Source organism: Biomphalaria glabrata, chromosome 3 (assembly GCF_947242115.1).
Source record: "Biomphalaria glabrata chromosome 3, xgBioGlab47.1, whole genome shotgun sequence".
NCBI classification, from domain to species: Eukaryota; Metazoa; Mollusca; class Gastropoda; family Planorbidae; genus Biomphalaria; species Biomphalaria glabrata.
In genome coordinates, this window is record NC_074713.1 from 16,236,119 (window position 1) to 16,262,316 (window position 26,198).

The 26,198-nt window shown below is 34.5% G+C and overlaps 1 protein-coding gene across 5 annotated transcripts; it reads left to right on the forward strand.

Annotated features, from left to right (window-relative positions):
- The first annotated feature begins 413 nt into the window (after positions 1-413).
- LOC106071723 (S1 RNA-binding domain-containing protein 1-like) lies at positions 414-26,092 on the forward strand. 5 transcript variants are annotated; one of them, XM_056023668.1, is made up of 18 exons: positions 414-550; positions 2,721-2,821; positions 3,222-3,487; positions 4,807-4,924; positions 5,125-5,260; positions 6,177-6,273; positions 14,778-14,979; positions 15,378-15,583; positions 17,336-17,590; positions 18,206-18,313; positions 18,678-18,769; positions 18,974-19,056; positions 19,702-19,808; positions 21,612-21,788; positions 22,977-23,165; positions 23,270-23,355; positions 23,961-24,059; positions 24,786-26,092. In XM_056023668.1, exons 3-18 carry the CDS (start codon positions 3,240-3,242, stop codon positions 25,043-25,045), a joined length of 2,463 nt encoding a protein of 820 aa, XP_055879643.1. In that variant the 5' UTR covers positions 414-550; positions 2,721-2,821; positions 3,222-3,239; the 3' UTR covers positions 25,046-26,092. The 5 variants fall into 5 exon arrangements, with proteins under 5 accessions (XP_055879643.1, XP_055879642.1, XP_055879646.1 ...); XM_056023667.1 differs by having other exon boundaries at positions 2,721-2,780; XM_056023671.1 differs by having other exon boundaries at positions 2,724-2,780.
- Positions 26,093-26,198: the final 106 nt, after the last annotated feature.

The window sequence follows — 26,198 nt, forward strand, 5'->3', positions numbered from 1 at the left end:
GATTTCCTGCGCTTTTACACTAGCGTAGCTCATTTCTTTTCTACCTCGATAGAGAACAACATCGGACAGATATCTTATATAATACAGACGTTAATTGAAAAAAGAAGATGATTACGTCCTACGCGTCATGCATTTAGTCATAAGTTAACTTAAGACCATTTTATGCTAATTGTTTGTTATTTTTTGTTTGTTTTGTAGCTGATGAAGGCCTCGTGGCCCAAGCGTCCTTTGTTTAACTTGGTCCGGCAGGGTTACATATATGCATGTTTTTCGTATGACCTATAGATACAGTCGTTTACCCCTGCAGCAGGAAATCTTTGTTTTTTTTTTTGAGTCTTTGAAAAATATAGGTCAGTATGCAAATAAAATTAAAGTAAAAAGTTGGATTGTGATTTGTGACTCAAATCAAATGCTGCTCTGCTAGACTATATAGACTATAGATCTAGACTCTAGAGCTATATTAATGCTAGTAGATCTAGTCTAGATGTAGATATAATTTTAGATCTAGAATAGAGATCTAGCTCTATCTAGTTAAGGCACTAGACTTCAAGTAAAAACCTTTTCTGCATATTCTTAAAATAATATAGAAACCTAATTTTGCGTATCTCATGACCATGTCAATATGTCATTCATTCATGATCATCAAAGATACAAAATCAGATCATCAAAAAATGTCATACACCGTAACCGTGTCATACACCAATGAAAAAGGCATAGAATCTAATCAATGTCTCATAAGATCATTATTTTAAGACTGTTTAAGTAGATCTACACTAGGTAGATCTAGATCAAGAATCTAGTCTAGATAGTAAGATACTAGATTATTAGGTCATTTAGGTGGTCTAGATATCTATATTAAGTATATTATTATTATATATACGAAATTATAGGTCTAGTATCATAAAATCATATAAAATAAATATAGTAGATTCTTATATTAGGCACACCATATTCGGGAACTAGGTCAAATTTTTATTTTATTTTTTTATTTGGTGATGGTTTAACTTACAAAAAAACTGAAAGCAGATTCTTATTCTGCAACTAAAGGACTATAAAAATAGCTGTGTTACTTTGAATTACCACTCATAGTCAAGATTTTATTTAAAAATAAATTAGGTCACTTCATGCTCCTATAATAAACGCAGTTTTTGTGCTTTCTCCTTTAGCGCACATTGAGCACTGTTAAGAAACATCACTATGTTATTGCTAATAAATTATATCTGTGTTAATTAAAAAAATTATTTAGATTTTATTAAAAGAAGTAGATTCACTTCTGCAATATGTATTTATAGTATATTGCCTCTCTCTCTCTGTCTCTCTCTCTCTATATATTTATATATAGGCCTATATATCGTTTATAGTTTATTTATTTATATATGCCTACCTATATAATCTATGTGTAGAAACAGACAGAAATAAATCTCTATAAATTATAGATCTAAAAATTAATTATCATAATTTAATAAACATTATGATATTTTCAACTAGGCTACATGTATTCTCTCTTTCTTTTTATTTCCCATCCAAGGACCCTCTTCTTTTCATAATTTGGATGTTCGTTTTGTTACACCTTAACATCCCCTCCCTCCCATAGATGCTTAGAATTCTTTTCATGACTCTCTCCCCCTTCCCTCCACTGCCTGTATGATAGGTTGTGACACTACACGCTTAGTGTATACCTCTCCTCACCGCCAGCACTCGCCTGGCATGATCACCTGCAGTAGGCATAGTCTCTAGCTTCAAATTAGCAGCCCACACTTTTTCTTTCATTCATAAATTATATATTATATATATCTCAATCTAGGTCACGTTTATTAATTGAAAAAATCATAGATTTATTAATCCCAGTAATATTTCTTATTACGATTTTGCCTTGTGCACTATAGGAGAATGTGTTAAATTCATTATTAATGTTGAAACACCTCCTTTTTTAAATCTATTTAACAGCTTACGGAATAAATGTGATTGAAATGTCTTTCTAAAGTTGTTTGGAACCTTTTTTTGATATATCCATCAGCCTACGATCAAACAGGCTAATAATATAGCCTTAATCCCTTATATGGGTATGAATTGCCGGGGGAGGTTAAAACAATAGCTTTACATACTTGGTTACCGAGAATCTAAAAAACTGCCATCTGCTTTGGAAAAGCGGAACAAAAATACAGGAACTTATCTAAAATTGGACATGCACTGTCCCGAAACGTCGTTTTTAGCTCCAAACATAAAAACAAATTAATTATAAACAAAAAAAGCGACGTGTTTCTTAAAGGAGAATTCGATGAGCTGTGCCTAATATAAGAAGCTACTATATATGACAAACTTATGATGATGATATAATATTGACTTTATTGACATTATTCAATTGTAAACTAGTAATTTAAGTAATCTAAGATCTAGAATCTATAATAGATATGCAGAATCAGGTTTCTGTTTCTAAGTAAATAGGTAGATCTAGAATATCTATAGATTATTTATTATTAGAATAATTAGATCTTAGAATACTTAGACTTAGATCTAGAACGATTAGACATTAATCATTAGAATTAGATTAATTTTCTAAATCTGACATCTCGACTCTAGCTAAGCTACTAGAAGTAGTACAGATACAGTCAGTACACTAGTACAATTATTATCCTAGATAATCTTTATTAACTAGATGAATTATTAGATCGATCATCTACATCTAATGATTATAATACATATCATAATTATTATCATAGTAGTCTACACTCTACACTGATTTGACTGAGCACTCAAGATACATGTTGCCTTGGTGTAAGGTGGGTTGAGCAAGTATAAACTACACAGTAATGAATAAAAGGTGAAACTCTGAAACTCTGTTCCTAGTTATCTATATTTATTCATCATATATATAGAAAAAAAGCAACATTTTTGACTTGTGTAAGTTTCAGATGATACTTCAGAAATGAAGATTATCTAATTGTCTGATCCCAGACCTCTAGGCAACAGGAATCAGGATGGTGATGCTAGTGGGCAGGGTTTGAATCTGGGCTCATCAAGATGACAGATCGTATGCATACCACATGACCAGGCAAACTTCTATTGTAAAACACATGGGTGCTTGTTAATCAATAGTCAACAAATTATTTGATATCTAGTTTGGAGTCTTCCTTTAATTTAAAAAAATGACATGTATGTAAGCACCTTTTTTTCATTTTTTTTTAAATTACATTGTTGACATTTTAAAATAATAATTTCAGAGTCTCCTGCTTTAAATCATGTCTGAAATGGAAGAGAAATGCTTCAAAGAAGAAAAGGATATTAAAAAAGAAATTGTGCCAGCTTGGGAACCTGCAGAAATCCTTTCAAGCAAACTCAAATTACGTAGGCAAAGTGTTTTTAATGTCATCAAGCTTTTAGATGATGGAGCAACTATTCCTTTTATTGCCAGATATCGTAAGGAGCAGACGGACAACATGGAGCCTGATTTGCTCAGAGAGGTTGCAACAGGACTAGAAGAATTAAGGTTTGATAGTACTAATTTAAAGGATAAATCATATTAGACAACTAAATGAAAACAGGGTTACAAAGACAGTTTGTGTGGAAACGCAAACTCAAAATCGGCCCTCCGAAGTGGTCCATCCAGGCAGGTTTCAATATTTTCAGATAGAATATCAGAATGAAATTCAATCAAAGGCAAATGACAGAGAAGAATGGAGAAAGAATGTTGACAAATCATGTGTGATGCCCCAGCAGACCAAGGGATAGATTAAAAAATATGTGAAATTAAATGTGAACCTGGCCTAACTGATATTATATGTTATAATGAGTATCTAATTGATGTAATTGTTTTGTAAAGGGTCAATCTCTTATTCAAAGCCTCAAGAAAAAAAACATTTCCGTAATAAAAAATTCCTTTAGTTAAGTGTTCCATGGACATAGCACTGCTCTGCAGTTCATGCGATAATATGAAAAACTACTTATTAATTGTTGTTTTAAATTATCTTCCACTTATAGCATACTAAATAGATTTTTTCTCTTTTAAAAAAAAAAAAGTGAACATTTTTTTTGTAAATGTAGTAGTTAGTATGACAGAACTTACTTAACTTAGAAATACAAGTGTAAAAAAAAACAATTATTGTTACAAAAAATCTAAAACCTAAAACCTTTCACTTCCAGAAAAGAAAAAAGTAGCCGTTGAATCAGAACTTTGAATGGTCTAAAATATCATAATGTCAGATTTTCACTATGTTTTCTAGTTTATGAGATCTAAATGGGACAGACAGACCACACAAAACTATTAGCATCTTTTCCCCTTTCGGGGGCGCTAAAAATAGCTAAATTTCCCTTTAAGGAACTTAAAAGATTGGAAAACAAGATTTTCTGTCCTGTGGTCAATAGTTTTTGCAAGGATAATTGTGAGACTGTCTGACTGACATTAGTTTCTCTGTAATTATTAAAGCTGGCTGAGCTCATAAACAAATTCTTATCCAAGAATCAAATATTTGGCATATTTTGATATTTATGGATATTATTGTAGAGAATACAAATCATGTATCTAATTTAAAAAGTTTCTACGCTTCTTTGGATATGAAAACATTTTCCCTTTTTTTTTGTTCAAAGTTTAGATTAATAAATTTAGTAGCACAATATAAGCAATGCATAAACCACCTGTCTGATTAATAGGACATTGTGAGTACCAGGTCATGTTATAAGGACAAAATCTAGATCTCAGCTTTCTACAGCCAGTCCAACAAATTGTACTCAATATTCTAAAACATAAGTTTGACATACAGTGATGTATAATCGCAGATAGTTAATATCTACTTTTATGTTTCTCACCAGAACTGTAGAAAGTAAAATTCAAAGTGTCTACAAGTCAATAGAGAAAATGGGGAAAATGAATGAAGAGCTGGAAACAAGTCTCATTTGTTCCACATCCATCCTGGACATTGAATCTATTGTAAGTAAGCAAATTATAAGCCTGCATCTTGATATTGGTTAAACAATTTTAGGAACTTTTCAGAATCTATGCATTTAGCATCCTTTGCGTTGTGTTCACTAAAGTAGGCTAGGAATAGAAAAATGAAAGTATTGGCAGTAAGAAAATGTAATGTTAAGTACTTGCAACACTTCTTGTTAGACTTGCTGTTTGTATCTTAGTATGCGCCCTTCAAACCTGGCCACAAAGGAACATATGCAGAAAGGGCAAGAGCATTAGGCCTGGAAGAAATGGCACAGGATGTTTTAAATGGCAGACATTTTGATGTGAGGCAAGCTCTTGATCCTTGTCAAAAAGGTATTACTTGCTATCTTTAATTATACAATCAAAAAGGTATTACTTGCAATCTTTTAAGTATACAAACAAAAAGGTATTACTTGCAATCTTTAAGTATACAAACAAAAAGGTATTACTTGCTATCTTTAAGTATACAATCAAAAAGGTATTACTTGCAATCTTTAAGTATACAAACAAAAAGGTATTACTTGCAATCTTTAAGTATACAAACAAAAAGGTATTACTTGCTATCTTTAAGTATACAATCAAAAAGGTATTACTTGCAATCTTTAAGTATACAAACAAAAAGGTATTACTTGCAATCTTTAAGTATACAAACAAAAAGGTATTACTTGCTATCTTTAAGTATACAATCAAAAAGGTATTACTTGCTATCTTTAAGTATACAATCAAAAAGGTATTACTTGCTATCTTTGAGTATACAAACAAAAGATGCACCTGTTTGCATTTAGAAAGCCCATCAAAGCTGAATTGTGAGATATAAGTGTGTTTGGGAACCTTGAAAGTGTTTGACAATGATATTTAACTTGACTTCCCTATATCTTTGAACTCTAATATTGAGTTACACATGGTTTTTTAAAAGGATTTCAGGATGGTAAAAGCAAATCTAAAATTGAATGATACAAAAAATTCTGTTAGATCTTAGCAGTAGTTCCTAGGATAATTTCTATTGAAAAAAAAACAACTAGTTTTAGTTCTTTAATATTTAAACATATTTCAAAGTAATTTCTATAAAAGATCTAGCTTTAAAAATATTACTATAGTTGCCCCATTTTCTTTTTTACAAAGAGTTATAAAAGCAGATTTACAGACCAACATAATGTACTTGTTTTTGTTTGTTGTTTTTTTTTGTTACATTTTTTTGTTTGATTGACACATTATAATAGTTATATATTTTGAAAAAAAAAATCCTAAGGTCTTGAGAATGAGAAGTCCATTGAGAAAGGCCTCATGCACATCATTGCTGACATTGTGTCTAAAAATAAGGACCTGATGGATGAAGCAAGAAACATGTAAGTTCAGATATTTTATTTATATTCTATACATGTTTATCCCTAGCTAACAATCCTCAACTGATTGGTTTGCTACCTTACCCTGTTGAAAAAAATACCGGCTACAGAAAGGTCAAACAGAAAACCAATAGACATGGGGACCTGGCAGAAAGTGGTCCTCCAGCTGGAAGGTGTATGAAGCCATTCAGTGCAGGCCACAGTCGTCTGGAAGTTGGCAGGCTGAAGACCATTGTCTCTACCAGGATCATCATCATCAGACTGGGAATACAGTGCAAGTGGCGGCAGACATGAGAAAGTAGAAGCTCACCATCCGAGGAATTATTGAATCAAGATTGTGGGCAGAAGTGACTTCCATTGAGCTACTGCTGTTCTCAGGTCATGTAAACGGAGGTCTGACCACCAATGTAAAGATGTACTGGTTATCAATACTAGTGATGCGAATGTCATGGATTCTGGTTTGGGCTGTATCTAGACTAAGAATAAACATAAATGACCAAACAGCTAGAAATTATTTATGAAGCCCAAGTTAGCAGAAAATAAGTAACAAAATGTGCACTAGTGAGCTTTTTCAGTTTTATATACTGGATACATAGAATAAACGTCCAACAATAGTATAATGAAATAACATAATCAATCCACAGAAATAGGTATACTTTTACATCAATAACTTCAACTAAGTACAAATACGTCCACTAGAAAAATAAATGTACTTCCCTTCTCAGGACTAAATTATAATTGTTAAATAGTACATGAGGAACAAGTGACAACTACCATATCAAAGAACTCCACTGAAAATTACATGTCCTTCTTCTCTCAGGACAAAATTATAACTTTTGAAATCGCACTATCGTTCTCTCACTGAGTACTTTACCTCATGCTTTAAGCCAGATTTCAATAGCTGTGTAATGAAATGATAACGACTAGAATACCAATAACATGGCTTTATTCGACAAAATTAGACTACAGTAAACAGTGAATGAAACCAGCACGTTTAGCATACCACAGATGCAGTCTATACACACACACACTGGACATGAAACACACACAATGGCCATGACCTTCAGACACGCTGGACGCATGCAGAAAATCAACTCAGTTACACTACAATCACCCCGCCTAAAAGTTATAGGAACATAAACATGTAAATAAATAGTGAAGGACAGCGATATAAGAGGCCTTAGTATCCCTACAGAATACTTACAGAGTTACTCTATTGAAAAGCATTGTATAACTATAAACAAACACGTTATACACTATAAATTATCAGTCCCTAAGTGTCATATTATGCATACAAATATTAAGACCAGTTGTCTTGAATAATAATGTAATAAGTAATACAATACAAAAGTCTAACTAGAAAAGCTATACACTATAAAATGATCAGTTCAAAGTGTGTCATATTAAGCCTACAGATACTGAGTTAGAACTTGTGATATGGAAAAATAATTAAATAAATGTTAGACCTTATAATTAGGTCTGCTTGTTCTTGGTCTTTGGTTATATCTACCAGGACCAATACTGCCGTCGCTTGGAGTTGGTGACATCGGCGGCTCTCTAACTGAAGACTCAGCCCCTGTATTTACTTCTTCTTGATGTCCGTTTTCCCCTTGTTGTACATGTGTGTTAGGAGCAGCCATTGGTTCTATAGTCACATGGTCAGTAGGCACCTGCATCTATGTTATAGGGTTTGTCTCCGGCTCAAAGTCTTCATGTTCCATATTTTGATACACCTCTGATTGTCCCTCTCTTGGAGCTGGGGCCAAATGTCGCAATGACACTGTTTCTTCTCTTCCATCAGGAAGTCTTACAATGGCATACTGTGAGTTGCATGTAATTAAGTCCACAGCTATTGTACCATCGTCATATTTTGATGCACGGACTCCCTTTTTTAGCAACACTTTTCCTGGTTGAGCTAACCATGTCGGGAGTGATTTGCCGAAGGTGGACCTGCGATAGAACTTGAATATTCTCTCGTGAGGTGTCTCGTTTGTAGCGGTACACAGCAGAGAACGAAGAGAGTGCAGGGCTTGGTTTAACGCCTGCTCCCATTTGGAAACCGGGAGTCCTTGAGTTTTTAAGGCCAGAGTTATAGCTTTCCATAATGACCCGTTTAGCCTTTCTACTTGAGAGTTCCCTCTGGGATTATAAGGGGTCGTCCTGCTTGTGGCCACTCCTCTCTCGTGTAAAAATTCCTGCACCTCTCTTGACATGAATGATGTACCTCTATCAGAGTGTACATAGTCAGGCATTCCGAATAGTCCAAATAAATTCTCTAGAAATCTGATTACTGTTGAAGCTGACATATCAGAACAGGCGTATGCAAACGGGAATCTTGAAAATTCGTCAACTATGGTTAGCAGGTATGTGTTCCGAGATGTAGAAGGGATCGGTCCTTTGAAGTCCATACTTAGTCTCTGGAAAGGCTGCATCGCCTTAATTAGAGTTCCATTAGAATTACTGAAATATCTGGGTTTCACTTCGGCACAGATTCTGCACTGGTTGACAACCAGCCTAACATCTTCACAAGAGAAAGGTAAGTTTTTCGCTCGCACTAAATGCCATAGTCTTGTTACTCCCGGATGACACAGAGAGTCATGGAGCAGTTTCAATTCATTTCGACTCATAGCTGACACACACCCGTTTCTAGAAAACGTATCAGCCGCTACATTGTGTTTGCCTGGTCTATACAAGACATCGTAGTGGAAACAGCTCAGTTCCAGTCTCCACCATTGAATTTTCTCATTCTTTATTTTCCCTTTGCTCTGTTTGTCATACATGAATGCCACAGAGCGTTGATCCGTGACAAGGGTAAAGCGATTTCCTACTAAGTAGTGGTGCCATTTCCTTAAAGATTCTACAATGGCATAAGCTTCTTTTTCTATAGCTGAGTGCCGCCTTTCACTTTTAGAGAGTGTTCTTGAAAAGAACGCCACGGGGCGGCCATCCTGGTTGAGGGTGGCAGCTATTGCAACATCCGAAGCGTCTGTTTCAACCATCAGAGGTCGAGTATAGTCGATGGTGAAGATGGCAGCTTTCTCCAGCTCCTGCTTTAATTCGTTAAGGGCTGTCTTTACTGTTTCTGAAAGAGGGAACGACGTGTTATTTGCCAAAACATTTATTTTGTTAGTTAAATTTGGGATCCACTGTGAGTAGTACGCCAACATGCCCACGATCCGTTTTTGTGAGCGCATATCATGAGGGGGAGGAAGGTTTCTTAAAGCCTGGAATCTTTCAGGGTCTGGCTTGAGAAGGCCTTTAGAAATTTCGTATCCCAATAGGCAAACTTTGTCAGTGGCTATCGTACTTTTGTCTTCATTAAATGTGATCCCATACTTTCTAGAAGCATCTAGAAATCTTTGCATATTCTCTTCGTGCGACTCTTGATCATGACCACATACCGTTACATTGTCCACGTATGCAAAGGTGTCCTGCAACTTTTCATTCTCAATAATTTGATTTATTGTTCTCTGAAAGCATGCAACTCCGTTGGTAACACCGAAAGGGATGCGACAACTGGTAGAGTTTGCCACATGCCTCAAATGCAGTAAACGTCCTTTCCTCAGTCTTGATTGGTATTTGATGGTAGGCACTTTTGAGGTCTAGAGTACTAAAAACGGAATAGTTGGATATCCATTCTACCAGTTCATCGACTCGGGGCATTGGGTATGCTTCCAGTAAGGTGAAGCGATTTATTGTTTGACTGTAATCAATGACCATCCTTCTTTTATGTCTCTCGTTTGTTGTCACAAGCACCTGTGCTCTCCAGGGAGACTTTGAAGGTTCAATGATTTTGTCCGAGAGGAGTTTTCTAACTTCGGACTCAATAAATTTGTTATCACCTATTGAGTGCTTTCGGGACTTAGTAGCCACTGGTCTGCAGTCAGAAGTTAGATTACTGAAAAGGCTCGGTGTTTCGACTCGTGCTGCTTTAAGACCACAGATGTGTAGAGGATTGCGTTTTCTTCCGTACGGTATGGTCAATTCCTTATGAAGACTTATAAAGTCTACACCAAGGATTACATCCGAGCACAATTCAGCAAGTAGAGAAAGTTTGACCTTTTTGTAGTGTTCTCCCTTGTACTGGACATCGGCAAATGTATGTCCTAATGTCTTTTCAGAAAGATGTGTAGTGGCCATGAATATTCTGTTTGTAGACGGACGTACTGGCCATTTATTTCTCTTGACGATGGCTTCTGATATGTAACTTTCACAGCTGCCAGTGTCTATGAGAGCTTGCAACAGCAACCCGTTGACGTTCACTTGGGCCGTAGACTGTGTAAGCCCAGAGAAATGCGTTGATGACAAGGTACATGGAGTTATCACACTGGTCAGTGATATTTTGCTGTCAGCTTTGTTGGCTGTTGTTTTTCTTGATTTACAAACAGTTTGGAAGTGTCCCTTTTTACCGCACTGATGACATAATGCATTTCGAGCAGGGCATTCAGTCCTAGAGTGTCTCCTCCTACCACAAAAGTAGTATAGCGACTTAATGGCATTTAATTCCTGGTCTTCGTTAGAAATGTATGTTTCTAGATGGGAGCTAGTTGGTGTTTTCATTGCCCCACAGGAGATTTCGTTCGTTGAATTGTAAACCTGAGCATGCGTTGTGGCTGTTTCTAACACTCTAGCTTCGTCAAAAGCGCTTTGTAGAGTAAGAGATGTCTTTTCCAGTAACCACTGTCTAATAGTGTTGGATGCCAGACCAGTTATGAAGGCATCTCTAATGCAAATGTCTCTGTGCTGTTCAGCAGTTACTTCTTTAAAGTCACAGTCCCGGGCCAGGCTTCGCAACTTTAGCATAAAGGACTCTACCGTTTGGCCCGGCTGCTGTTTACATGTAGCAACCAAATGTCTAGCAAAAATGTCATTCTTTACCTTAATATAAGTAGTCTTGAGTGTGTCTATGGCCATCGAATAGGACGATACATCACTGATGAGCATATAAACCGTAGCAGATACGTGATTCTTCAACAACTTTAGTTTAAAGTCTTCGTTAATATCCTTGATGGACGAAAGAAAATTCTGAAATGTGTCATACCAGTGAGTCCATTTTTCTGAGGCCAGAGGAGCATTAGGATCAATGTCCAACTCTTTCGGTCTGAGTAATTTATCCATTGTAAATTAAGGAATCCAACACTAATCCAGATACATAATTTTGTCGAATAAATTGTAATGAAATGATAACGACTAGAATACCAATAACATGGCTTTATTCGACAAAATTAGACTACAGTAAACAGTGAATGAAACCAGCACGTCTAGCATACCACTGATGCAGTCTATACACACACACACTGGACATGAAACACACACAATGGCCATGACCTTCAGACACGCTGGACGCACGCAGAAAATCAACTCAGTTACACTACAAGGTGACTCAAAAGTCATAACATGTGACATTGAGTCCTGTTGATAGGACACAAGCAGGAGGATACTAAATACATCCAGGAAGTAGCCCTGATGCTATCAAAGCAGGCAGAAAGAGTGCTTATTGGGTGGAAGGTGCAAGGCCACAAATCATAACAGCTTCCTTCTTGTATAGAAGAAATTAAGTTGGACATAATCCACTGTTACCCTTCAAGGAGCAATAGTAAAGAAGAGGAGAAAGACACATTTTATTACAGGCTGCTTACTATCTTACAAGACAAACCAAGGAACATCCTCATTATAATGAGCAACTTTATGCCAAGGTTGACAGTGACACCAGAGTATGTGAGGACATCAGGGCAGGGACTAGGTGAGATGAATAACAATTTAGAGAGCTTTGCCAACATGTGTGACACAATCAACTTAATTATAAGAGGAACTGTCTTCCCACACAAATAGATACACAAGGAACATGGTATAACCATACCTGTCAACAGAAAACAAAATTGACCTCTCCTCTGGACAATCATGTCAAACAAGGAGCAAATGTTGCTTCAGACTATCATCTTTTGGTCGCCTGACTGAACTGAAGTTGAAGACGAATTGGGCATGAGGGCACCAGCAATACAACATCATCACGCTGACAGACTGCACACAACAAGAAGAGCTCAAGGTCACTCTATTAAACAATTTTTAGGTTCTAGAAGAGCTGCTAGAAGAGTAGACAATAGGACAGAGATGGTAAAAAGTTAACAAGTTCTATCAAACCTCAACAAGTCAGGTTCCAAAAGGAGAGATCTTTCAGAGTCATTGGCGATGGATTGGTCACACCCTTCACTAGCCTTCATCAAACATCACAAGCACCCACCTGGAACCCCCCAAGAAAAAAGGAATAAGGGATGGCCCAGAAATTGTGACGTCAAGAGCCTCTCCCAGAACTGAATACCTGGGGAAAGCTGGTTGGTGACCAATAGCCCAGACGGAATCACAAGCAGAGAAGAGATATGATGATGATGGTAATTTTTGCCAGGTTCTAGTTAAAATTAGTACTTAGGACATGTGACTTGTATTTATATATATATCTTTTCAAACAATTCCCAATGCTGCAGCTTGGGAGGTAAAGGTGGTCTGCATTGTACTGATAGCATGGCTACACATATTACCTTCAAAAACTTTTGGCCATAAATTAGGCTGAGCTCCACTTCCACAACTTCTGCTAGATAGAAAGCTAACTTTACTTTTTTATGTGAGTCTGTTACAAAGGAGTTCTACTGTATCTTTTAAGCTGCGAAAGAGGTACTATAATGTTATCTATTGTATCTTTTCAGCTGTGAAAGAGGTACTATAATGTTATCTATTGTATCTTTTCAGCTGTGAAAGAGGTACTATAATGTTATCTATTGTATCTTTTCAGCTGTGAAAGAGGTACTATAATGTTATCTATTGTATCTTTTCAGCTGTGAAAGAGGTACTATAATGTTATCTATTGTATCTTTTCAGCTGTGAAAGAGGTACTATAATGTTATCTATTGTATCTTTTCAGCTGTGAAAGATGCACTATAATGCTATCTATTGTATCTTTTCAGCTGTGAAAGAGGTACTATAATGTTATCTATTGTATCTTTTCAGCTGTGAAAGAGGTACTATAATGTTATCTATTGTATCTTTTCAGCTGTGAAAGATGCACTATAATGCTATCTATTGTATCTTTTCAGCTGTGAAAGAGGTACTATAATGTTATCTATTGTATCTTTTCAGCTGTGAAAGAGGTACTATAATGTTATCTATTGTATCTTTTCAGCTGTGAAAGAGGTACTATAATGTTATCTATTGTATCTTTTCAGCTGTGAAAGAGGTACTATAATGTTATCTATTGTATCTTTTCAGCTGTGAAAGAGGTACTATAATGTTATCTATTGTATCTTTTCAGCTGTGAAAGAGGTACTATAATGTTATCTATTGTATCTTTTCAGCTGTGAAAGATGCACTATAATGTTATCTATTGTATCTTTTCAGCTGTGAAAGAGGTACTATAATGTTATCTATTGTATCTTTTCAGCTGTGAAAGATGCACTATAATGCTATCTATTGTATCTTTTCAGCTGTGAAAGAGGTACTATAATGTTATCTATTGTATCTTTTCAGCTGTGAAAGAGGTACTATAATGTTATCTATTGTATCTTTTCAGCTGTGAAAGAGGTACTATAATGTTATCTATTGTATCTTTTCAGCTGTGAAAGAGGTACTATAATGTTATCTATTGTATCTTTTCAGCTGTGAAAGAGGTACTATAATGTTATCTATTGTATCTTTTCAGCTGTGAAAGAGGTTCTATAATGTTATCTATTGTATCTTTTCAGCTGTGAAAGAGGTACTATAATGTTATCTATTGTATCTTTTCAGCTGTGAAAGATGCACTATAATGCTATCTGTTGTATCTTTTCAGCTGTGAAAGATGCACTATAATGCTATCTGTTGTATCTTTTCAGCTGTGAAAGATGCACTATAATGCTATCTGTTGTATCTTTTCAGCTGTGAAAGATGCACTATAATGCTATCTATTGTATCTTTTCAGCTGTGAAAGATGCACTATAATGCTATCTGTTGTATCTTTTCAGCTGTGAAAGATGCACTATAATGCTATCTATTGTATCTTTTCAGCTGTGAAAGATGCACTATAATGCTATCTATTGTATCTTTTCAGCTGTGAAAGATGCACTATAATGCTATCTATTGTATCTTTTCAGCTGTGAAAGATGCACTATAATGCTATCTGTTGTATCTTTTCAGCTGTGAAAGATGCACTATAATGCTATCTATTGTATCTTTTCAGCTGTGAAAGATGCACTATAATGCTATCTGTTGTATCTTTTCAGCTGTGAAAGATGCACTATAATGCTATCTGTTGTATCTTTTCAGCTGTGAAAGATGCACTATAATGCTATCTATTGTATCTTTTCAGCTGTGAAAGATGCACTATAATGCTATCTGTTGTATCTTTTCAGCTGTGAAAGATGCACTATAATGCTATCTGTTGTATCTTTTCAGCTGTGAAAGATGCACTATAATGCTATCTATTGTATCTTTTCAGCTGTGAAAGATGCACTATAATGCTATCTGTTGTATCTTTTCAGCTGTGAAAGATGCACTATAATGTTAGAGAGTTCAAAAGCTAAGGAGAAAACCAATAAGGAGAAAGTCCCTAAAGACAAAAAGAAAAAAGAAGCTGGTTTATTATCACCCAGGAAGTTAAAGGCCAAAGCTGATGAAAATGTTCACAAATTTACACAATTTTTTGATTATAAAATGCCTTCTCAAAATTTAAAACCACATCAGGTAATCTCTTTTTTTTTAATCCGTCTTCTTTAAAAAATGTAACTAGAGAAGCTCTAAATGGAATACTATTAACATAAATTTATGCCTTAAAAAAGGTTCACTTAACACCGAGGTATGGTAAAGTTTTCCTTTCACACCTTAGAAATTGTATTTGAAACAAAGTGATTTCTAAAAAAAAAAGCAGCAAAAATCACTTCAGTGTCTGAATAGTAGAAACTATGAGTAAAACAGTTTACCTTTTACAAATACCTAGTGATGTAAGAGCAGGAGTTGAACTAGAGATCTCTACTCATCAGTTGAATTGCATGTTATTCTTTTCATTTATCACATTTCTGATACTATAATACATAAACCTGAAATATTTTTTAGGAATAACTTTTGTGATTTTTTTCCCTCAGATTTTGGCCATTAACCGAGGAGAAGATTTGAAACTTCTGACTGTCAAAATTTCAATACCTGAAGCAGCCAAGAAAATGTTTGTCAATTTTGCTTTGTCCAAGTTGTTAAGGAATGTTTACAAATTAGAAAACCAGAATCTGATCACTAAAGCTGTGGATGATGCTTATGACAGGCTCATTGAGCCCATGTTGAGTAGGAATATAAGGTAAGGAAATGAACACATGTAGTGTCTACAACAGGCATGTCAAACACGGCTCTCGAGGGCCGCATGCGGCCCGCTTGGCCACCTCAAAAATTATCAAAATAATGTTAGAATATTACGCTGGTAAATAAGAGATGACAAGCTACATGATTTGAAAAAGTATTTATTAAACTGAACAACAAGAGTGAGTCTGCTGTGAAAGCAAGCTATATTTTGTCAAAATTAATTGCAAGCCATAGCAAATGATTTAGTTAAGGTGATTTTATTAAGCAGTGCGTCGTTAAAGCTGTTGAAGTAGTTTGTCCAGAAAAGGTGAAAGCATTCAAAGAAATAACGTTAACTAGGAACACTGTGGCAGATAGAATAAATGACATGTCAGTCAGCTTGCCTGAACAATTAAAGAACAAAAAGGCTGCTTTTGAATTATTTTCCTTGGCTCTCGATGAGTCAACTGATGTAATAGCACAGTTGGCTATATTCATAAGGGCATGTGACATGAGGAAGTACATGAGCCCTTTTCTAGGCATAACACCACTATAAGAGGATGTTTTTGAGAAATATCAGGACATTCTATTGCAGTACAATTTACCTTTGGTAAAGCAAGCTAGTATAACAATGGATGGAGCACCAATCATGAAATGAAATGGTTTTGATGCAAAGCTACTTGCAAAAATAAGAGAGACTGATGTTAATTTTAAATTTGCTCATTTTCAAAGCATCATTCACCAAGAAACATTCTGCGCTAAGCAATTACAGTTCCAACATGTCATAAGACCAGTTTCAGTCACTCTCAATTTTATTCGTGCCTGTGGCTTAAATCATCGCCAATTTACAATGTTTCTGGATGACATTGGACACGAATTTGATTGTTCCCTACTACACAGAAGTCCGCTGGCTCTACTGTCCTACACCTGAAATTGTTATTAGATGCTTTCAATGACTGTTTTCGTTAATTGTATCTCCATTTTCGTTTGCTTCTGAAAATGCTGCTGGTAATGTGCAGCTAAAGCGGATAGAATAGCAGTCTGATTCTTTGTTGAAATCGAAGTATATAGAAGTGGCTGTGCCAAAATTTTACAGTTATTTATCTGAACGATACGTTGAATTGTGGAAATATGCAGTCAGAATTCCTGCTATGTTTGCAAGCACTTATTTCTGTGAGCAGTTCTTTTCCATAATGAAAGCTACAAAAACACCTCATCGTTTGAGATTATCTGATCAAAATTTGTCATCAGTGATGAAAGTGCCAGTGGCCAACAAACTTCAACCTATAATTAAAAAACTTATATCCCAGAAAAGATGTCAAGCATCAGGACAAACAAAATAATGCGTAATCATAGTAATTTTTAATAACTGAATAGTACTACAAATTTAGCTAACTAAGGGACGGGTATTCCATTAATTATTGTATTGTTTCTAATTTACATAAAACTAGTAGGCTGTTTTGCAACTGATTTTTGGCTGCGGCCCCTCAGGTCATACTAAGTTTTTTATGTGGCCCATATACCTTAATGAGTTTGACCTGCCTGGTCTACAAAGTCTACAGCGTTTATTGCACTTCATCACAAGTTGATTTTCTCTATTATAATAAAAGTAATATTTAATATTTTTCATAAAAGAAGCTATTAAAGTTATTTAAAGTTTTACAAGTTAAGATATAATATGCCAACAGTGATTTTGTTGTCTACCAGCAGTTTGGTGCTACATGTCAATGACTGGTAACGCTTAACAATTATTTCATATATTTTGTTCTAGAGCAGAGTTAACCAAGAGTGCAGAGAAAGCCTCCATTGCAGTGTTTGTTGCCAATTTAAAGAGATTGTTGTTAGCTCCTCCAGTGAAGAGTAAAACTATCCTCGGCATAGACCCAGGCTTTACCAATGGATGTAAGGTAGCAGTCATTTCCTCCACTGGTGTCATACTGGAGACAGCAGTTATCTACCTTCATGACACTAGGTCTAATAAACACGTAGAAAGAAACAGAGTCGCTTCTCTTGTTCGTTCACATAGGTAATTTTTGTTGTTTTCCTTTTGCCTCTATAAAAGGTAACTTTTTTTTTTTCAGTTTCGTTCTAAATTTGTTGATGTGCCTTTGCCATGTATTATTATTGTAGTGGATGGATTGGAAGTGTTCACGTTCACTTAAGATTTCTAGACCTGTGTCTTGAATTTCTTTTCTCTTGATTGTTCTACCACCCTAACAGAAGTTGTGGGTTTTAGCATGTAGATTTATCTCTAAAAACAAGTCTTTATACTATAAAAACTGATGGGTTTTGTGTTTTCCAATGTTGGTTAATTTGATTAGAATTTGAGGATGGCTGCCTGCCCATGTGGTATGTGCTCTGGACTGTTTTTCAATGGTCTTGACTATCCTGGGTCGCAACCCTACCTACCATTTTGTGGGAGATTTGGGCTAGGAGGTATTAAATCTTAAGGAAAATTTGGAAACTTTTAAAACAATGCTGCTGGAATAGCGCAGTGACTTGTATGCTTTTTTTTTTCTTTTTTTTGTTGCTGGATTTCCTTTGCTTTATTGAGAAAACATTTTATCTCTTTATTTTTTTTTAAAAGTTAACACCAAGACAGAACATAGAAAATTGTATTGTTGATTTACTTTGATTTCAGGGTAGACATCATCACCATTGGCAATGGCGTCGCTTGTCGAGAAACTGAACAGGTTATTGCCGACATGATTAAAAATAGATATTTTCAGCCTCTCTCTATAGTCTATTGGTAACTATTCTTAGGATACCAAATAAAAAGTTTTACCAAGTCTGGATGATATAATAAGCACCACAAAAAAAATGTCATTACTAAAAGACATCAGAAAATTCTTTTCTGAATTAAGGAACATAAAGCATATTTTTATGCAGACTCATTGAATATTAAAAAATTACATTAATATATTTATTTCTTTTAAATATATATTTTTTTATTTTCAAAAGAAATTAATACATTAATGTAATTTATTTTTTATATTCTACGAGTCTGCATTTTCAGTACTATGCTACATCAGTTTACAAAAATAATTGTTAATAAAAATTGTTCATAAATTTTTTTTTTGACATAAAGTTAACTCTGATTTGGTTCCAAACAGTATTGTAGATGAATGTGGGGCTTCTATATACAGTATATCAGAAGAGGCTGCAAAAGAAATGCCAGACCTTGACCCCACTCTCAGAGGAGCAGGTCAGTTCACTTGACATTGGTTTTCAATAGGAACCATCTTTTTTTTTTTCTCTTGCAATCCATTTAAATCTAAAATTATTTTCACTTGAATTTCTCTTGGTCTCAACATGCAGCTTTTGTAGCCATACTTTTTATCTCAATAGCTAAATCGCCATATGTATTTCCTTGTGTCAGCTAGTTAATCTAAAGGTTTGGTTATTTCAGTATCAATTGCTCGCAGGCTTCAAGATCCACTTGCTGAGTTGGTCAAGATAGAGCCTAAACATCTTGGTGTTGGCATGTATCAGGTATAGTTTTGATTTCGTTCTAATTTCAAGGCTGTCCTGCTGACATTAAATATCCCTAACATTAATTAATGTTGATGAGATTAAACATAGCGATGGAGATTTGTCTGGTGCCATTACTTTTAGAATGCTGTTTTTTCCTTCATAAAAAAAATAAACAAGGGAATGTTAGAAAAAGTGCTCACACTGCAATGTCTCAGTGTCTCTCCCAGTTCAAGGTTCAAGGTTCAAGCCCTTATGTTGGTTGGATCATGAATGACTATCAGTTTAATTGAATGATGCTCAACTATTTACTTTTTATCACAACAATCTTTACAACTGACAGACTCAGGAATGTCAACATTTTTAAAATTAATGAAGAATCTTAAAAAGTTTTTTTAATTCATATAAATCATGGCTGGGTAAGATCAAAGCCAAAATCACAATGTATGGCACAAAAATTACCATCAAACTTATGTTTCTAAGAGTAATACCGAAGATGTAGAAATTAAGTTATTGTTTATGGCCTTTAAAATTCTAAACCAGGGTTTAAGAGTTGAGAGTCAAAGTTTCTACTTCTTAGCCACCTTGTTTCTTTTTAAATTTAGAATTACAATTTAGATCTTCTATTTGGGAGACTTATTCTTTGTTTTAAATTTGGTTGCTTAGCATGACGTGAATAAAACAAAGTTACAAGCTGCTTTGAAGTCAGTTGTGGAGGAATGTGTCAGTTTTGTTGGAGTAGACCTCAATACTTGTAGTGAATGCCTGTTAAGGTAAGTTTGTCAAAGTAGACCTCAATACTTGTAGTGAATACCTGTTAAGGTAAGTTTGTCAAAGTAGACCTGCAGTCTGGAATCTGGAACCTCAGACTCGTGAAAACAAACTTGAACGTTAGACAGACTAACTGAGATGAAGACCTCAGTCCTGTAGACTAAAGCTGAATATTGAAAACTGAGACTGGAACTGATAGTTGACACAGTCTAACACTTAGACTGACACTGAGTCTAACACCTAGACTTGACACTGAGTCTTGACACCAAGACTCACTCTGAGACTTGAAACCAAGACTAAGACCAAGACTTAGACTTGACACTAAAACCCTATAGAAAGATAAAAGAAAAGATTCTTCTAATCTTCTAGTCTACTTATAAACAATACAAATATAATCAAAACCAAATAGTAACTATATAATAAGAAAGTGCAACTCACCCTAAACAGGGATCAAGATAATCCTTTAGAATATATCCAAGGCAAATGATAAGGCTATCCAGTAACATAAGCACAAGGAGAAATTCAAGACCTCTCAAACATGTCTTGACTCTACTGTACAAGATGGAGAGACTGAATCAGACGATCTATGATGAAAGTCACACACACACTCTCGCTACGTCACCAGAAATCTTGACAAGCAACAAGGGGAGATCATTCCCCTAAACTTCACAGGAAAATAAAAAGTCACTCTGATGACGTCATCACATAGTGATGAACGCCGCGCTATTAATTAGATATAGAAATAATTCCACTATACAACTACATAGATAACTGCGCAAATGCCTGTTAAGGTAAGTTTGTCAAAGTAGACCTTAATACTTGTAGTAAGTGCCTGTTAAGGTAAGTTTGTCAAAGTAGACCTCAATACTTGAAGTGAATGCCTGTTAAGGTAAGTTTGCCAAAGTAGACCTCAATACTTGTAGTGAATTCCTGTTAAGGTAAGTTTGCCAAAGTAGACCTCAATACTTGTAGTGAATGCCTGTTAAGGTAAGTTTGTCAAAGTAGACCTCAATACTTGTAGTGAAGGCCTGTTAAGGTAAGTTTGCCAAAGTAGACCTCAATACTTGTAGTGAATGCCTGTTAAGGTAAGTTTGTCAAAGTAGACCTCAATACTTGTAGTGAATGCCTGTTAAGGTAAGTTTGTCAAAGCAGACCTCAATACTTGTAGTGAATGCCTGTTAAGGTAAGTTTGTCAAAGTAGATCTTGATACATGTAGTAAATAAGTAAATGCATGTTAAGGTAAGTTTGTCGGAGCAGACCTCAATACCTGTAATGGAAGTCTTATTAAGAGTACATTTTTTAGAAGTCTGCTGACTTAGGACTTGTAATTAAAAGAACTCTGCTGGGCATTTTTGCTGTCTTTTTTTTTAAATATATTTTTTAATCATCTTTTTAAAATAGCATACATACTTATATATATATATATATATTTAATGTACATTTGTTTTGTGAAACCTTTAATTTCTAAAACATTTAGATGTCTTGTAGGCACAGTGGTTGAGCTGTAAAGTGCTTGGTTCTGAACCAGGGGTCCTAGGCTCAAATCCTGGTGAGTCCACCCAGTTCTAAATGGGTACCTGACATTAGTTGGGGAAAAGTAAAGTTGTTTTTGTGCTGGCCACATGAAACCCTCATTAACAATGGGCCACAGAAACAGATGACCTTTACATTATCTGCCTTATAGATCAGAAGGTCTGAATGGGGAGCTTTACTTTAAGATGTCTATAGCTTTTCTTGTGCATCACAGGATGCTAGTTTAGAATTCTTTGCAAAAATGATTAATTATTGATAATTTTTTTCTCAGGAGTGTAGCAGGCTTGAATGTTGCAAAAGCCAAAAAGATCATTGAATGGAGGACATTAAATGGACATTTCATCAATAGAAATCAGTTGCTTAGTATCAAAGGTCTTGGAGCTAAAGGCTTTGAGCAATGTGCTGGATTTGTCCGTATTTGCAGACTCAAGGATTCTGAATCTCAGAGGTTAGTAATGTTAAAATGATGTTTATTTTGGAATGAAAATAGCATATTATTGAATGGTTTATGTAAAAACACTGGTAAACGAACTGTTTATTTTCTTCTTTTGACTTTTTCTTTATATTTATTTGAAGCTTCTGTAGCTTGGCTCTTGAAAGCCAACTATATTCCTAACACAACTCTATCCAACTCCAGTTAGTTAACAAAGGAACAGCACATGTACCAGACACTAGTTGTTTACTTCACATTGTATACCTGCTGTGACTTCTGGTCAGTTTAACAAATATGTTATTAGTTATATATTGTACAGTTTGAATGTCATCTAAAAACAGTTCATTCAAATCAGATTCTCTCTGTGATTGACATATTCAATAACTGATCAACCCACTCGTATCTTTTAAAATGTTTTGTACATAAATCAGCTTTAGTCATTTTGGAGTTTATACACACATTTGATGCCCATAGGAAATTCCTTGTAGAGGATAGATGCAAAGGAAATGAAGAAAACTTAAATAGACTCCAAGTGGACAACGGCTCTGTCTGCATCAGATGTGAAAAATATGCAGGTCAAAACAGGGTTTGCATAGCCATGTTAAAACACTGCCTTCATGCTTAAACTTCAGAATCAAAGACATTCTTGTATTAGATCTTCAAATATACATTTAAAAGCTGTCACACGTTTTTCATTTCATGACGCAAACCAATCTATTTAGCTCTGACATTATAAAATTTAATATTTGCTTGAGTTTTAACAGCAGCAGTCTATGAGCCAGTCAAATGTTATTTTAAGAAATAAATATTATAATTTTTTTTGTCTTATAACTCAAGTTATAACAGTCGTCAGCAGACTGGAAGCTAGTCCAATGTTAGTTGAAGTCTTAGTAAGAAATAAGGGCTTACTTGTCTGTTGTATTTATGTGTATTTTTCTGTTGTGTCGTCTTTATATGAGAAACGAGTCCTTGTAATCACAACAAATTTCCGTAAGGATCAATAAAGCAGTCTTAGTCTTAGTCTTACATGTGTCTTTTGTAAAATAAAGAAAATATTTGATAAAATATTCAGATCTATGATCCTGATGTTTATGTTACAGTGGTTATATTTATGATGGTTAATAGAGTGATAGTTAATGTTAATAAACAAAAAGATGTACTTTCCTTATATTAAGCATTTACATGCAATGTTTACAATTGTAGTGATGTTAAAGATGAGGTGAAAGAGGAAATCATTGCAATACAAGAAGAGGAGCCAAAGAAAGGGAGAAAGAGAAAGGCAGAGAACTCTTCTGGAAAAGGAAAAGCCAAAAAAAAGAAAGCTGATGACAATACATGGAACCCTCTTGATGCTACCTCAATTCACCCAGAGTCATATGAGATAGCACACATGTGAGAAGATAGTTAGAGCTGGTTATTGATTCAGCATTTAGTTGTATTGAGATACTATTGTGATTTTTGAATATTTTAAATATAAACATTCTGTTTTGGTCTAGGTTAGCTTCCTATTTAAATGTTGACCTTGCATACATTGGAACACCTGATTTCATCAGTAAGGTCAAGGAGAGAGCATCAGACAAAAGTAAGCTTAATGCAATTTGTTATGGTTCTAGTGCTATGGCCACAACTGATTTCTCACCGGTTCAAAATAAGCATAGTTCTCTTTCATTAGAAGATATTTTATTCTGTTTTCTTTGTGATCTTTACTGATAGATCTCTTGGTGTTTGAATTATTCTTTAGTTTGGGTTTTCTAAAGTTTAGCAAGGTTTGAACCTGAAAACAAAAAATGAAACTCCAAAAGTCTTAGAAATGACAAATTATGTCTTAAGAACTCCAAACACTTTGAAATGTTGACCCTTTCAATTAAAAAAAAAAAGCTTCCTGAAGATTAGTTGGGATTGGGTTGAAAGGTCACTTTGAGTAACTAAAGAGCTCTAGTTCATTCGTCCATACCAGCCAAATTGTTTGAAACTAAGCTCTAACATCTTTATGTATTGTTTTGTTTCTTTTGCACGTCAATCAAACACTTCATAGGTGTGTTTAACCTAGTGTACAGATGTCTTGTTTCTATCTCATTCCAAATAAATTCAATGTTTAAACCTGTAACCTTTAGGAAAAATCTTAAAGCTGGGACATTAGTCACATTACTTTTTATTATGTGTGTTTTTTTTTTTTTTGTTCTTCAGACTTGCATGCATTTTGTCTTGAAAAGTCAACTGGCCTGGCCACAGTGATGCTCATAGCTGATGCCCTCAAACAGCCTCTAGCTTATGACATGAGAGAAAGTAAGCTTCTTTATTATTTTTAAAACTTGTGCTTTTTAAAGGGAAACTCTGATGTTTTTTTTTAAATTTATTATTTAAATTCTGCATAACAAAAAGTTGTAATTGTAAAATACCATTTTTTTTATTTAGATACTTAGAAACATACATATTTAATAAATAAAACATCAAATTCTTCTCTTAAAAATCAGGATAATTAGAGATTTTGTTTTTTAACTGAAGTCTCTCTCCCCTAACAATACTGAAAGCACATTTAGATCTAACCATTTGTATCACATCTTTCTTATAATGACTGCTAGAACTAGTCACAATAAGCATTTTTTTTTTCTATAGTCTTAACTCAATGGTCATAGATATATATTTAGATCTAGATGCTAATTTTGCTATTGCTAAAGTTTAATAGTATCTACATGTAGATAAAATTAGTCCAAACGCTAGCAAGATGAGTTCCAACATGGACCATCTAGACCACAGTTTAAACCACACAATCAGGCAGGCAATATTAAATGGAATAATTAAAAAAAAACTTTTTACATTTTATTCTCAAACAGATGACTTTAAATCTTACTTCACTACAAATCTCTTCATGTGTTATTGCATTTTTTATCTTAAGTGTTAACATATTTTTTGCACTAGAGCTAATTGCACTACAAATTAGAATGAATGCTCACCAATGTCATATAGAATGATTCCACTTTATTATAATTATTTATTTTAAACATTTTTCAGGTTTCCAAAAACCTTTGTTTAAACAAGAGATTCAAAGTATAAATGACCTCCACCTTGGCTCACAATTAACAGGTCGGGTCACAAATGTCACTCATTTTGGAGCCTTTGTGGACATTGGTGTGGGTATGAATGGTTTGATACACACAAGCAAGATGGGGTCTAATAGAGCAATAGGAGTCGGTGACCATGTGGAAGTCAAAGTCCAGAATCTTGATGTCGCTAATGGTAGAATAAGTTTGTTCTTGTCTAAAGTGTTATAGCAATAAAAGGCTAACACCAGTTTATTTGTGATCTATTCATTGGACTGATGTGTGACACAGCATGAAGAGTTTGTAATATGTACATTTTCTCCTTTTTATCAACCCAAACAAAGTGAAGTCTTCTTGTCTTCATATTGAACTCGTATTGAATGATTCCCAAAGTTTTGTTTAGCTCTTGTCATGATTTCATTAAGCTCTGTCAATGGAGAGATCACAGTGCTCGCCCATTCAGTCCTACATTGAAAATTGTGTATCCATTAACTTGTATAACTTTAGACCTAAACCAGATCTTTTCTTAAAAATTAGAAATCTTATTTTTTTGAATGACAGACATTCCTTCCTAAGAGAAGATATTAAATAAATTATCCTGACCTATGTATCTCCGCAAGGTGTGTTGTTTTTTATTTTTGTACAGTGGTCTTAAAATATATTTTTTTTGTTAACATCACATCTAAAAGTAAATTTCTGCACAAACATGATAAAATAAAATTTAAAAAAAAAAACTTAAAATTTGTGTTGATTAGTATAGGGCTCAACATTTGTGTTAAAATATTTTTTTTAATGTTAACATTAACAAAATAATATGTAAAAAAGTCCAAAATTGAGCCACTATGGTTTTATATCATTTATAGAAATTTCCAGAATAGTAATACAAACATGGGCTGAACAATATGATGTTCATTGGTCAGTATCCTAGAATTTACTGTTTGACTCCACCTAATCACCCCCTTCTCTGACTGCAATAATGGCTAGCCAGTTTTATTATTCTTTACATTCCTCAATTCATTTTTTGTAATCTCAGTTTTTATTGTAACTTTTATTCTGATTAAATATTTTTTTTTTGTTTCATTTTGATCTCATTTTGTTGTTCAATGCCAGAACCTACAAAATAGTTGCTCAGAGCAACTACAAGTAATGGTGCAATGTATTTTGAAAATGATAATTACTACAATACACAACTTATAAATAATGTGGGAAAATGTCATAACTTGATTTTGAATGTTAATAAAGACGTGTTCATGAACCTAAGAAACCTTATTACTATTTTATTTCATTGTTCTGTACTTACAAAACTGTTATGATCAAATGCTTATTCAGTAACTCTACAATATCTAATGTCAAATATAGGAATAATATTTTGTATTTTAATTAA